The sequence below is a fragment of the Aptenodytes patagonicus genome, chromosome 4 (genome assembly GCF_965638725.1).
Source record: "Aptenodytes patagonicus chromosome 4, bAptPat1.pri.cur, whole genome shotgun sequence".
Classification (NCBI taxonomy): domain Eukaryota; kingdom Metazoa; phylum Chordata; class Aves; order Sphenisciformes; family Spheniscidae; genus Aptenodytes; species Aptenodytes patagonicus.
Window position 1 is genome coordinate 69,154,657 of NC_134952.1, and position 15,705 is coordinate 69,170,361.

General features: G+C 38.2%; 1 protein-coding gene across 1 annotated transcript in view; it reads right to left on the reverse strand.

The window, feature by feature from the left end:
* EDNRA (endothelin receptor type A) overlaps window positions 1-9,640 on the reverse strand; it is a 34,420-nt gene extending 24,780 nt beyond the window's left edge. The window contains exons 1-2 of the mRNA XM_076337102.1: window positions 9,589-9,640; window positions 6,133-6,612 (exon numbers count right to left, since the gene is read on the reverse strand). Of these exons, the coding sequence (XP_076193217.1) occupies window positions 6,133-6,534 (402 nt within the window). The 5' untranslated portion in view covers window positions 6,535-6,612; window positions 9,589-9,640. The remainder of the gene's footprint in view (window positions 1-6,132; window positions 6,613-9,588) is intronic.
* Between the last annotated feature and the right edge of the window lie 6,065 nt (window positions 9,641-15,705).

Consider the following 15,705-nt stretch of genomic DNA (forward strand, 5'->3'; position numbering starts at 1 on the left):
CTGCTATTTTGCTCATCTTTACCCAGCTGAGTGAAGGTGAAGGTAGCAGAGGGTCTCATGCCATGTCATGAATGCCTACAGTCTTTTTCTCCTGCTTAGGCAGCTATGGAAGGGAATGTATAGTTCTTATACAAGAGAAAATAGATTATACTTCAAGAGATCCTGAAAGGTAAGAAAACAAGTGCCCTGTTTTTGAAGCAGAACATTCTGTCTCAACTAACTGGTAAAAAAATAAATCCTAAGTTTTACGTTTTTGTTAAAATGTTTATATTTATTAAAAAAATCTACTTAGTGGTAAAGCATTCCTAACAACTCTAGACATCTCCCCTGCGGTATTTTTGCTGTTTACAAAGTAGGATTAGTTTCTTTTTTGTTGTTCTGTGGTGTTGGCTAACTTCCCATTCTTTTAGGTAGACTGTTTCTCAAGCTGTGCTGCTCTTCTTCAGGGAAATGAGCTGCAAGGTGTGCTTACGTGCGTGGTGATTTGTTGAAAAGAATTTTTTCAATCCCTGGGCAAAATATTGCTTTTGTTATTCTTCCAGCTGTCTTGTCTTTTGTGTGTTGCTAAAGAGAGTGACAGGATTGCTAAGAAATTACTGCAGAACTGGTAAACCCTGGATATGCACAATCAAAACAATTCCTTGTTATCTGTAGAGTTCAGCTGATTGAAAAATGAAGAGAGCAAACATACTAAAATATCCTGTTAAACCTAGAGTCTCTAGGTACCGTACAGTATTGCAAATCCACAGAACAGCAAGGCAGGCATAAGATGTGAAATTGAAGATGAGGGAGGAGCTGCCTGTGCATTGAAGGGAACATATACCCCACCCCCCCAAAGTACAGCCATTAGTTAAAGGCAGAGCGAATCTTGAACAAAGACCTAGAATATAAAATCTCTTCCTTAGCTCCTGCCTTGGTATGCACATTAAACACTCTGCTGGGAAGCTGTAGCCTGTAAATGGAGAGAACAGATTCCTGACGGACTTCCCTTCCCTGTTCCATTTTGGGTAACTTCTGCCTTCAGGACTCAGTGATCAATTCCTGTGCTACCTCTAGATTTCTTTTATGCGTGATCACTACATGGAGACATACAACCAAATAATAGGTCTTGTTCTGGGCAAGTTATATGGATTTCTGCATCACACTGGGCTATCAACACATCACTTCTTGGAATCACTGATAAGAATTCAGTGAAAGACAGAATGCCGTTGTTAAGCTGGTGGCCTCAGAATTTCCTACTGGTGTTGGTACTTCATTGAGAAGTATACGCTGCACATATGACAAATTTTGCTTTTAAAGGGGGGTTTCTTTTCTAAGTACATTTAAATTTATGTGTGCTGTGGGCTTGGCCTTATACTCCTTTGGCACAAAACTATAACTACTGGGGATGTCACTTGCTCTATTAGCCTACAGGATCAGTCCCAGTGTGTTTAATTATCATCCCTGCTTATGTATAATATTAATTCTGTCAATAAAGGTAATCAGATATGCCAAATAATTTGTGATTAAGAAGGGATTGGTCTAACACTTATGCATTTGCGCTGATGTTGAAAAACGTCCATGACTAGAAATGCGTCAGTTAAGTCTTCCTTTACTGAAGACAAAATGGGTGATGTTTGCTTACTGCCAGCTACCTTTTATATTTAGACTCATAATGTTCTAGGTGGACTACTCAGATTGCTGTTGCAACTAAGGTAAGCATGAATACCAATTTACTAACAAAAAAGCTTAGTTTATTAAAGAAAACATCATAATCTTGAGCTGTTTGAGCAGTGGACACTCTTGCTTGTTTTCTGAGTAGATGTCTTTCACTTTATACCAGTAAAATGATTAGGAAAATATTTGTTATTCACATTTAAAGAAACAGGTTAAAAGCTGGCTAATTTACTTCATCTACTTCTTTATAAACTAATGGTTTAAGGAGTTAAGCATATTTAGATGTAAGGCAATATGATTTATGTCAATCCTATGTAGGTCAGTTTCCAATAAATAGAACTTGTTTAAACATTTTTCTCTAAATTGCATAAAAATGGAAGCAGAGACAGCTCAGGACTTCCCAATAACATAGTTAAAACTGAACTTTGCCATTCCAAAGGTGAGAGCCTTGGCCTAGAGTGTTTCTAGCTCCATGAGCTCAGGAAAGAGCTATGGACAGCTTTTTCTGTGGAGAGCACCTGTTTTTCTTGCTGTTGATCTGCTAAACTTTAGTCACTGACAGCAGCAGCAGCCATAAGGGCTTTCCAGAGCTTTAGCGCAGCCAAGGCAATAGTGGTGCTATGGATATTCTGCTGCTGCCTATGTACAGCCTTAGAAAACTGTCTAGTTTCTTTATGGAAAGCAGTCCTCTAAAGAAGTTTTTGTGCATTGCGTCCAAACTTAGCTTATTTGCTACAAATACACATGGCAGTGATGGGTAATGCAGGTGATGCAGCAGCTTTCAGCTATGTGCTACGCCACCTGAGACTAGAAAAGGAAGTATGAAACCTGTCTCTTCTTCATTGCCTTAACCCTACCTCTACAGCAGCATAAAACATAAAAGTTGTATTTCCCAATCCTCTTTTCACTGCAAAGAAGTCATTCTTACTGCTTTGGAGGCTTTAGACTTTGACATCTTGGATGTCTGAGATGGGTATGTTTTGGGTGAAGAGGAAACTATTTGGGTCCAGGTGCTATAAACATGTGATTGAAAATGAAATTGTCTTAGTTCAGTCTATTAAGGCTGGATTTATAACTGGCACCCTTCCTGTAAAACTCAATTTGTTACAATTTTTAATATTGATTTGATAGTACAAGTGGATATACTAGTGGTAATTAAGTGTAATGGGGCTTTAATACATCCAGAATATCTTCAAAGGAGGCTAGTGAATAGTACTTACATCTCAATCCATTTAACAAATTGCTAAGGGGAATCCACTAGATAATTACAGTAATTGGAGAAAGTAAGGGGAAATTTTGAGCCTACTGTACCATGAAGAAAGGATAAACATGTCAAACGCCTGTGACCATATCTTTAGCTGACATAAATTACATAATTTCTTTTTTTTTTCCCCAGCATCGCATCTTTGTTAATTGTGTAAATACGTAACAGAATGATGGACTCAATTCTCCTGGGACCTTACATTTTCAATCTTAGAGCTGCTTCTTTCTAAGGATTTGTAAAGTGGATCTGAATATCAGTAATATTACCTACTTCTCTTTTGAAAGTAGTTAGTTAAGGCTACCTTATGTTTCAGGAAAGTGATTATACCTATTTCTGATATTACATTATAATGACATAGTATTACACATTTTGTTCTATACGATGTGGCCATCTTAATACTGTACTATTGGTTATTTTAATATGCAGATGAATGCTTGTTTACTCTAATTCTGATTTCAGAGCTGTTTTGTCCTCATAAAAATGAAGATCTGACCTATAAGGTATTAAGTGTTTGACACCATTTGTTTATATAGGATACTAATACATGGTTTGACATGAGGCTGACTCTAAAGCTAAAAGAATCTTTAAAATAAAGTTCAGAACTAATTGTATAAAATACTTTAAAATTTAAACTTTAAAACAAAACTAAAACCACTTTAATTTTTTTCCTTAAAAGACTACCACTTCCACTTTCAAATTGTGATATTTCCAGTGGCCATCCTTCATACTGTCACTCAACAAGAGGAGCTAAATGGTGCCACAGATTTTAGGATCCCTAGTGATACAATCAGGAAACTTTAAGATCAACTCCTAACGTAAGCAGACGTATTACTGGATGGTTTATAAGAAAAATGACCTATAAATAATAATAGAATTTCTTATCAGAAGTACTAGAGCTCCCTTATAAATGGTATAAGTTCTTCCCTGTATCAGAATACATGCAGCTAACCTTATACAACAAGATGGTTGTATATGGTAATTTTTAAGTAATTTATTTTGAAGGTTCAAGCACTCAAAAAATTACTGAAAGCTAGAATTATGCTTGTAAATGCAATTTTAATTCTGCTTTCTTACATGTGGGAATTGACATACATTGATGTCAAGGGGCTGCAGTTTCATTCACAGCCTTTATTTATCAAATACTTCTCTGCAGTACAGAAACAAATTTTCAGATAGGCTAAGGTAATTTCATTTGTACAGAGACATTCAGGACCACAGTTCAGCTCATCATATAAGATATAGCAAGGCAAATGAACCTATAGAATGCCAAAGGATTGTCAGAAAATTAGTAGAAAAAATGTATTGCAAACTAATAAAGGGAATGTAAAAAATATTGTTTGTTACTTTTAGCTAAACTTCTAAAGAATTTTCAGAAGATCATCAAAAGGCAATTCTGAAAGGCAAAATTAATTCCATATTTCCATTCCTTTTTGTGAAGGAGCAGCAGAGCTCTTGAAAGGTTAGAAAAAATGTGTAATAAAAATACCTGTTCTTTCCCAAACCCAGCTCTGAAAAAAACACATGCCGTTTTTCCTTAAAATTTCTTATCAGAAATACCACAAGAAGTAAGAACACTGCCGTAGCAATTATCCATAAAGACATCAGGATCATTTACCAAGGAAGAAACTGTAATGCATCATGGGAGATGCAGTCCAGGCTATGAGTCCAGTTCGCTAAGAATAATGAAAATATGCAGAACCCCAATATCAGGCAGAGGCTAATCTTTCTCATCAACCTGTTGATCCAAAATACTCTACAGATATCTGCTATCTTATCAACAAATTGATTACTTGATTTTCCAGGTGGAATATTGAAAAGTGGAAACTAGAATTTCCATTAAATCACGTGCATTATTATTAACAGTCTTTATCCTAGTTTCAAATTCATATTATATTAAAACCAGATAAAGTTAAAAGACTTATCTGTAATTTATACTACTGGAAGATCAGAATCAGGTACTGCATTTTACCGTAGACAATATGCCTCTGTACAAATGTAATATATGCACATATATGTATTTTTAATCCATTAATGAATTCAAATTTTTATGATCTTGTCCTATCTATATCTGTGTTATAATGCAGGTCAATAGTTATGATGTCAACAGTTATATAGTTACAAAATACGTCTTTTCAATTCACCATTTCTTTAATTTTAAAATCCAATTTGAAACCACAGGACACTGGTTATTATAAAGTTATGCATTAAAAAGTTTTGTTTAAAACACATGTAAATAAAGTCTCTAGAATCTTTAAGGGCCAAAATTGTGAGGAATGGGTTTTCTTCATTACATTATTTAGTGTTTTATTTACTGACAGAAACACCTTAAGTTTTTACTGAGAAAAGAAAGAAAAATTATAATATGCTATCAGCTATGCACCTGTATACAATCCACAAAGATACAGATAGAAGCTTACAAAATTCTTTGACAATTTTCTAAGATAAGTTCATATCAGCGAGATATATTAAAAAAGGACTCAGTCCTGTTCATTCAAGTTACATTAGTAAACATACATTGCATCAGAAAAAGCACTGCTTTATGGCTTTGTTTAATTAAAATGGAAAATAAGAAATTGGGATGGGATAACTTTATACCAGATTAAAGAATTGCTGAGGATCCTTTTTATACTTTGACAAATCCAGATGAAATTTAGTATCGCAAAAATGTTCTGGGATATAATTGTCTTTACTAACTCTGGAATAATTTTGAGAATCTGCTATTAATGGATATTAAATTAAAACCTTAACACTCAACCGACATAATCTCTCTCTGCAAGGTCATAACATGAAGCCAGCAGATCACAGAGATCATTTTCTGTAAAAACATAAAGTAAGGATAGGATATTCCAAAAGTACCAACTAGTCCAATGCTGTATGTCCATCAAGGAGGAGAACAGTTTATAAAAAGTCTTCCCTCGTAAATCCTTTTGCTAGCAGCTATAATAAAGGAAGAGTTCCTGTGAAATGCCCAAGGCCATGCTTTGGTTAAGAGCTAAGAGCTACATCATCTTTAAAAGGAGGTACTCTTTTTCTTTGTGGAGGTGAGACCCCAGAGCAAGGTTTTTGTTGTAGAACAAAAAGGAGTTGTATTTTTTCTTAAGTGGACTATCCATTGACAAAAGAGCACTACTTAGACAAAGAAGTAACCATAGAGAACAGACAGTGTACTTGTAAGGAAACTGCAATTAGAATGTACTGTTGTTGCATCCTACCTTGTACACAATGATAGGAATATCAATGACAATATAGATAAGGTCTCCCAGCGCCAGACTGGCGATCAGTGCATTCGGGCCATTCCTCATACACTTGTTCTGGTAAATGATCCTCAGCAGAGTTGCATTCCCAACCATTCCAACGATGAAAATAGCACAAGATACCACCGTGTTAATGTATTTAAACGTTTCGGCAATCTTAGTCTGCTGGGAGCATTTGACAGTTTTGTTGGACACCAGGGGCTGTCTGGTGGTGAGGAGTATGCTGGATTCGATCCCTGAGAAAGTGGAAAGGTAGTTTCCCAAGTCACTCTGATTGGCAGCATATCTGTCAGAGCTGTCACTGAGGACAAATCCTGGAACCAGCAGCAGCAAGGAAACTCTTAAACACAAGACTTCCATCCTGAAGTCCCAAAAGAGCAAAGTCAGTGAGACGGGTTTTTTTTCAGTATTTCAGTGAGATGCTTCTCACTTCTTCACCTGCAGAGAGAAACAATAAGCAAAAACAAAAAAGAAGAAAGAAACACAGAATCAATACAACAGGTAGACTAACACACCCTGTTTCTCACTTAGGAAGGGTGCAGTCTCTACAGCACATATGTATAAACACCTCTTTATAATCACTGTGCTACTCTGAAATCTAGATTACCCACATTAACTGTCTGACAAACGGCAAACTCAAAAAATTCCATAAGTAATTGATAGCTTATATAAATGAGATCCCGCAAAATTCTTTTAGTTTGAGACTGAATTTGTATATGAATGGAAAAAATACGGTGGATGAAGTTCTGTTTTAAAATACAGTCTTGCAAGAAAAGTGTACAAGCAAAGAGAGGCCTTGGAGACTGCTGAAGGATATTTTAGCTAAAATAAAAAGTTGTTATTTTTTCTTTGAAAAAGTAAGGTAACAGCACTGCATTAATAATTAAAGGTAGTAAATTTGTTAATTTTCTGAGTATTTTTGATATATTGTAACAATGAGGCTTTGTATTATTTTTCTCTGACTTTATATATAGTTATCTGGATTTCAAATGAAGACTGAAAATACACGTATTTCAAATCAAATTTTGGACCAGATCCAAAGTCCCTAATATTAGGAGGAAGACTTTTATAGTCTCAGGGTAGACCTCTGGCCAGGAAAAGCCCTTCAGACTTCATGTGTCATTTGGTTCCTGAATGTCATTGCAACTTATGTTCGTTCAGTACTTAGCCACGGCGAAGCTAATTATAAAAATTTAAGCTCTTTTAAAGACCAGAAATACTTGGTTTAGTATTCTAAGCAACAACTCATGGCATTTCCAGATAGGAAAGGAAGCATCGTAGCATTCTGCCCCAGTAAGTACGACTGCCTATGCGTAACCACCAGAGCTGGCTCCCTGCCACAGGGGGTAGAGACACTACACCTCCAGCGAAACCAAGGAGGCCACTCAAGTCCATTTCCTTGAAGCCTCAGTTTAATTTAAGATGAAGATTTTTTTACATGGCTCATATCTGCAAAACAAGACAAAGCGCTGCAATGTTGCCAAAAGAAGAGTAGAAAGTAAAGTATTTATAACTTTCTGATTTCTAGGGACTCACATGAAGGATTTGGGAGGATCCTTTTAAATAAACGACTCCTAATTTCATTCCCTATGGGGCTATTAAGTCAGAGTTTATAGCAAGAAATTTACCAGAGAATGAAAGTGGGAGACAAGTTACTGATAGGACTTCTGGACGCAGCCACAGTACAAATATTTACCACTATTACCCTCTTCTGTTGTGTGTGGTCTGTAGAAGTGTGAGTGTACCTATATACAGCAGCAAATGCAATGTTAACCTGAGTATCCCTGTCTGGCATGTAGAGTGCTATCCCTCACAGGCCAGGGATCCACGTTTACAGTCTTTTATGTGGGTGTGTTTGAGATGAGGATCTGACCAACTGTGAGTTCCTATACGCTCGATTTTAAAGTTTAATATACTAAATAGTAAATCCTTCTTTATTAAATGCCGGTATGGTATCTCAGGGCAGTTAGCAACAGTTTGCACGGTGAAGAGTGCTTTCACTTTAGGTTTCTAAATCATATCAGAAACAACAGACATTTTTGACTGTAACTCTTTTCAGGCAAGTATTAATACTTCTGTTATTTACTATGACTATGGTTCCCCAATTTGCAAATGGAAAAACTGAATCACTAATGATTTAAATGACTTTCCCAAATTCATGCTTGCCCAAGTAAACGTGATACAGCTATGAACAGAACCCACAGCCCTATGCTTTAGTGGTTATATTAGCATCCTCCTTATTTAATGATGTTTCCTGGTGAAAATTTGAGATATATATATATATATATATATATATCATATGAACATGGTGGTAGCATGGCAATCATGCGGTCAGCATGCAAAGCTAGGAACAAAATTGCCAGTTACCATCTCTTCCCTCTCCCGGAAGAAACTCTGCCATGAGAAGCAAAACCAGAAAATTCTTAATCGAATACTTAATATACGTTAATACTAATATAATAATTTCTAAGGGTGTTTTCTTACGGATTCCTGACAGTCCTTCATCCCTCTGCTCATATTTTCAAAGTATTTATATTGTTACAGAATGCAACATGCAAACTGCCTCATATAAGTAACATACTAGCACCCGTAGCAAGTTTTTGTAGTAACGTAATCTGGTGGTGTCCTTCACATGTAATCTGAACACCTGGAGCGTGTGCGGTTGGTGTGTTAATCTGGAGGCCACACGGATGTGCTGTGCCTGTGCTCCTACAGCACCGCAGAAGCAGCCGCGGACGCAGAGAACGGAACTCCGGACTTGCCCGGGGTATCAAGCCAGAAAAACTCCCAAGCCGAGATCCGCAAGAAGAGACCCTACTATTGGAAAGGAAATTGCCCGAACTACTAAAGGCGAGCTAAAACCGTAACAGCGATTAATCTGCCCAAAAGGCAGCTGAGATGTAAACAGGAGCAAATAAACTTAACCGGGGCACCTAAAGCGCTGAAAGACAGACTGCCGGCGAGAGGCGCTTCTGCCGGCCGCCCCCCGCTCCAGCGCGGACGGCGAGCGCTGCGTGCCGCGGGGTGGCCGCCGCCGCCTATTTCTTCCGCTAACGCGAAAGAAAACGCTCTCCGCGTGTAACGCTACCGAAAGATCCATTCCAGCATCCACTTGGCAAATCAGTGCTGCCTCCCCTGCGGCCTGTATAGAGCACCTGGGAAGATCTCTACGGTGTTAAAACTTTATTTAATAACAGTTATCCCAAGCTGCCTTGTGCCTGTCTCTTGTTCTCTTCTCTCTCCCCCCCCCCCCCCCCCCCGCCCCCCGCACACGGAGGTGCACCATCGTCACCTAATCGTTATCTGGAGCGTTATCGAGAAGTGCTGAAAGCGTCCCGCGGCTCCGGGCCGGGGTCCCCCCGGGAACGGGCAGCGGCTCCCGCCCGGCTCCGCCGGCAGAGACGGCGCACTCACCCCCGGCGTGCGTCCCCCGCCGGGCCCGCGCTCACGCTCATGCTGCGGCTGCTGCCGCTGCTGCCGAGAATTTCCTCTGAGCGGCTTTTCCTGGGGTAGTCTTGCCAGATCCTCCTGCCTGCCTCTGACTGGGTGGGATTGAAAATCTCCACCTCCGCTACATCAGTGAAAGAAAGAGACTGAAGAAGTCAGCGCGTCCCCTCTTTTCTGCCCCCTCCCCCAATTAAAACAAACCTCCGGCCCAAACTGAGCCCCTGCCAATGTTAAACACAAAGGCTGCCTCCCGGGCACAGGGGAACACCGAGCTCTTTAACTGTTTCCTCGCCGAAATTGAGCTGAGCTACTTCGCTGGACTCATCTAAGCAACGGCCTGGGGCACCCGCTGCTGCAGCTGCCCGCTAACAGCAGGCAGCGTTCTCAGAAAGGTTGGCTACCGGATCGAACCGCACGACGCAGGCGCCATGAGCAGAGCGGGGAAAAAGACCTCGTGATGAAATACACGGCTTTTGCTTGGCATTTCCCCCGCGTAATATGTTTCCAAGACAGTCGGTAAAACTCGATGTGTAAGAGTTTCAAAAATGCGGGATCCGTAAACTGACTGCTCCTGGGTGAAAGTTTCTGTGGTCCATCCAGGACACACCTTGCTAATACCTCTTAGTTTTCAAGACCAAAAGTGCATTTACAAAGATAATAAAAGTGTAGCATTTTCTGGCATTCCTATGTTTCCTAATACTGTTCTTCTCTCAAGGTAGTGCTATGAAAAAAGTTGCGCAGAAAAAGTGGGAAATTCTCTTATAGCTAATAATCTTTTCTCATGATGAAAAAACACCAGTGTATCAGAGGGAACAGCCTGTAGTGGAAACAGTTTCACAATCCCTTCATGCTAGCAAGCTCAAGAAATATTGAGTCCCTTGTTGAATGATTTCAGGATCCCCATTTCATGGCAAGTTTCCGTCTGGCCGTGCCACAGAAATTATTTTCTAAACATATTGGCTTCTTTTGAATACAGAAAGGCAGTCTTCCTAAGTATGATATAAAAATACATGGTCCTAAAAGAATAAAGATGGACTGAAAAGAACAACAGAAAACGTGATGCTAGTGGCCTGCAGAATTGAAATATCTGGCACTAAATCATGTAAGAAATTGTTTTGAACTTCATGAGTTTTGCATAGTTAAAAGAATGTTTCTGTAGACATTATTTTAAATCATCTGGTGCATCTCGAACAGTAAAAACCAGCATCCGGATCGACTGGAATAGCAATACTTTATTTCTTCTAGAAAGTCATCTCAATTAAATGACGTGTCAAAACACAAGATCTTTGAAGGAACGTAAGTGTTCAGGCTGAGAATCACAAGAAGCCTACTGCTTGCAAATCAGGTAGAAAAGTTTGATTCAAAATCTCAAGTTGCCCTGAAATTGAATAAATGCTGATAAGCCACTAAATTGTCCATATATTAGTAAAAGTTATTTTAAATTCTTTACAGTTTGGTCATAGATGCATAGTATTAATGATTTGCTTTGCCAACGATCATCTGTATGATAACTTGTTGGAAAAACTATTGAAGAGCTAGAAAGGGTGTACTTAAAGATCATGTGCGCTTTATGGAGTGTTTTATCAAATGCAATTCTTAAATCTCTCTTATGTTCTCTAAACATTCTTAACACCCTATTCCTTTCCTAGGATCATTTGACCTTTATGTCTAAACAACTAGAGTTGTTAAAAAAATGAAATTTATATTTCTGATCTCACTCAAACACACATTTGTCCTTCCAATTCCTAATTCCATTAATTTGGAAGGTTTACATCATATATTTGGACACTGCCATGCATAACCATATTTACTATTAAATGAAATAATCAAATTTACTAATGCTGTTAAAGATCTATTTCAAAGTATGAAAAGAGCTCTTTATTACCATTGTGAATGCTTCTATTATTGCCAACCCACATAAGTAGTACTAAGTATTAGAAATTACTGAATTGCTCAGTTCTGTGCTCTTTGTTATTATTATTGTTGCTTATTTAATTGGACCTTTGTTCTGTCTCAATCTTTTAGGTGTCTAAAACTGAGTTGAATTCTTGTCTTAAACTAAGTTAAATTCAAAAGTTACATTTAATTCTTCCTGCTAGTTTTTTTTTTTTCTGTGTTCAGGAAAGTAACATGGAAAAGGAAGTTATCATATATATGAATTATCCAAAACCTGCAGTTGCAAATCCAGTTGACCTCAGCTGGTAAGAAAAGTGATAAAATACACCAGTCCTCCCATCACCGTAGGACTGCTATCCTGTGCGTCCACTCTTTTATGGAAGGGTTCTTGACTGAGGACTCTCTTCCAGATTCAGCGCAGTGAAAGTGTTTCCTCTGACCTCTTCTGTTTTGTGTCTTCAACAAACTGCTTAGCTTGTCCTGCACAACTTCAGAGGTTCAGAGGAAGGGTAACGTATTAGTCTCGTTACAAAATAACCCATTATACTTCAGTTTTAAGGATACCTGGGTTTTGCAGCTGGAGTCATGCTTCAAGAAGACTCTCAGTATCTTGTAAAGCTATTAATTTCCCTGAAGCCTTCAGGTATTAGAAAGGAATATTTTATTGCAAGTGTTACTAGCCTCATGAAACTAAAGCTGCAGTGCCTTTTATACAGCTACCTCAGAGGCAATAAAAGAGGATCTTTAGTTTTGTTTGGAGGAGTTAATTTTATTTGATTGAAGTGAAAGTTTAGTGAATGTATTACCTGTTAAGCCACTTACCTCCTCAGATTTGGTATGAAATAGGAACGTATGTTCACCAGCTCATGGAGTCCTAAATTGCATTCCTGAGATTCAGAAGACCAAAACCAAAACCAGATATTGTCTATAATTGGCATTTTCATAAGCAGTCAGTTGATGTGTTTATAATCGGTAGCATTTTCGAAAATCCAAACAGTTATTCATGGCAAGGTATGTAAATATCTAACTATTTTGCTTTCTTCCACTTGATTTCTGATATAATTTTTGTTCCCTCAGAAACAATACAAAATATTATGTCAGGATTATCCACTTGGATAATTGGGAAAAATGAAGCTAGATACTTGGTTAAAATACTGGATAACTTTGAATTCAATATGGAGATTTAGTAAATAATTTTGCTTCATATTTTTGAAATGAAAAGGAACTCAGCAAATCCAAAACTTCTCATAGAAACATGCTCATTTGAAAAATATTTGGTGGTCAGGTTTCTCAACATTTACTAACCCTGGTTCAGTCAGAAGTTCCACCTCACTGAAGAAAAAAAAAGAAAAATCCGAACCATAGGCAGTGTTTCTATCTTGCGTAGGTTTTCTGTTCTTCGACAAGAGATGCACCTATGCAGCGGCTTTAGAATAATTCAGTTAAAAAGAGTACCTACCAGAAAATGTAAATTCATTGAAACTCAGGGCCAGTCATCATTGAACTATTTATTTGCTTCTATTACATAACATTTCTGTTTCCCAGTAGCTGCTTTATTTAAATTGCATCTATAACTCTCTTTATGTGCTTAGCACAAATAAATCCTCTTTCTGGCAGGAGTATCTTGCTCCTCTCTCCCTCCTTCCTCTCTCCTTTCCTCCCTCCATCTCTCTTTTCTCCTTTCTCTGTCTCTTCCTTTTGTTTCCTTCACGTTGCTAGAAATTTTTGCCAATTTACAATATCAATTTGTAATTCAAAGAGAATTATAGGGAGAATACTTTTATATTAGTTTATTCTCATAATTGGAAAGGTATTTATATTAGAACCAATGAAATATTCCTGCCCTTGGACTATGGGAAATTGGAACCTGAAGCTGTGATGGAGTCAAAAGGAAAAAAGGATTGAAGTTTAAAGGACAAAATAGACCACAGTGCCAAATAATTAATATAGGAACAACTGCATGAGCTGTTGCACCCCAGATGGGAATATGAGTCAGGAGTTGTGGATTGGGTGTATATAAATTTTTCAGAATCATGATAGAAAAGTTTTAGTAAGAAGTGAGGTTGCTGGACCTTTAGTGTGCAGATTGGAGACGTAGTAACATGTATCGTTAATTCCCTTCAATTACTGAGCATTTTAGCTTCTTCTGGGGAGCATTTTTCTACTGTGTTAAATGCAATAGACTAAGAACATTTCAGGAAAGATTCACTGGGACAGGTAGTGTTGTTGGTCTCCATTTCCATAGATGGAAACCCTAATTTTCAAGCTCTTCTTCCATAGAACCTGATGGGAATGCACCCATGAGTGCTGAGGGAGTTGGCCAATGTCATTGCAAGGCTACTCACGAAAAGGCTGCTCATGGAAAGGAGTTGGCAGAGAAGGACCTGGGTTTCCTGGTGGACAACAGGTTCCCCATGAGCCAGCAATGTGCCCTCACAGCACAGGAGGCCAATGGGATCTGCAGCTGCATTAAGCAGAGTATTGCCAGCAGGTCGAGGGAGGAGAAGTTACAGCTCTGCTCAGCACTGATGAGACACATCTGGAGTGCTGTGTCAAGACAGACATGGACCTACTGGAGCGAGTCGAGCAAGGGGCTACAAAGGTGATTAAGGGAGTGGAGCATCTGTCATACAAGGAAAGGCTGAGAGAGCTGGGACTGTTCAGCCATGAGAAGAGAAGGGGCAGGCAAGATCTTATCAATATGTATAAATACCTGGTGGAAGGCAGTAAAGAAGACAGAACCAGACTCTTCTCGGTGGTGCTCAGTGACAGAACAGGAGGCAGTGGGCACAAGCTGAAACACAAGAAAATCAATTCAAACATAGGAAAAACCATTTTTCACTATAAGGATGATCAAGCAGTGTAACAGGTTGCCCAGAGAGGTTGGAGAGTGTCCATCCTTGGAGATATTCAAAACCCAGCTGGACACAGTCCTGAGCAACCTGCTCTAGGTGACCCTGCTCTGAGCAGGGGGGTGGACTAGATGATTTCCAAAGGTCCTTTCCAATCTCAGCGGCCCTGCGATTCTGGGATTCTGTGATTCAGATGAAAATTCCATTATGTCAAGAGTATTTTGACTTGAGCTTTAGAATTATAGTGTTCAAAATACTTTGAGTTATGCTGTTTCTAGTGGAAAATGATACGGTATTGAATTGAGCACAAACTACACTAAAAAGAGTAGTTGTAAATTAATATTCTGTGGCAAATTGGATATTGTCCAAAAGAATGATGTGTGATGTTTATTGAAATATTTAGCAAAGAGTGTATTTTTTAAACATTAGCTCTATAAAGAAATTTTTTTCTTCTTCTTCTCTTCTGAGGCCAAGACAGCAAAGCAATTGACTGTAGAGAGCATTTGGGGATCTTCAGCTGTTCTCATCCTTCGTCCCCAATGTTTCAGGCAACACTGAAACTACCTGTGAGCTTAGGGAGTTCAAGGCACTACTCCAAAAAGACCAGTCTTTAATGGGAATAGACAAAAAGATTTTTACATAAACCCCTAAATATGCAGTAAAAATGTATACATAAAGAACAATGAAATAGAAATATGTCACAGAAGATGCCTGTTACATAATCGTGCAATGAGTGAAATTATGCAATGAGTGGTTATATGCATACGAAAGAAAAAATGGAAGAAGGAAGAACAGATATAAGGACAAATTAAAATTTGACTTAAAGAACACTAAGAGGAAGCGAATATATTAGATTAGAAAATCTTTCATAACTTACATTAGATCACAAAAGTAAGTTTCAATCTGCATTTGCAGATGGGAGCCTGTGCAGAACACACGTTCTGTGATAGAGGAATGCTGTTCTGCAGCCAGATGCTTCTTTTATTATCTTAAGCACTAATAAAATTATCTAGATAAGATAGTGAGATATTAGAATACCATTTTATCTTAATCTAAATAAGGCTAAAATTATTTCTATTGGCTACTCTGCAGTGAAGCTGTTTTTCATGGAAAACCCTGACTCATCTCACTTATTTCTAATGTTTCTAAGTTATCTAATTTTTTGTTAGCCTAACTAAAGCTAAGTTGAAATAAGCTGCTTGTACATTTACTTTGATAGAGTAAACTCCCGTTCTTATATTATTCAATGTCTAATATTTAGCATATACTATTCCACATATTATCTTTCTGTAAGTGATACATGTAGGCCTATTCACAGACTTATCAATAAGTGATA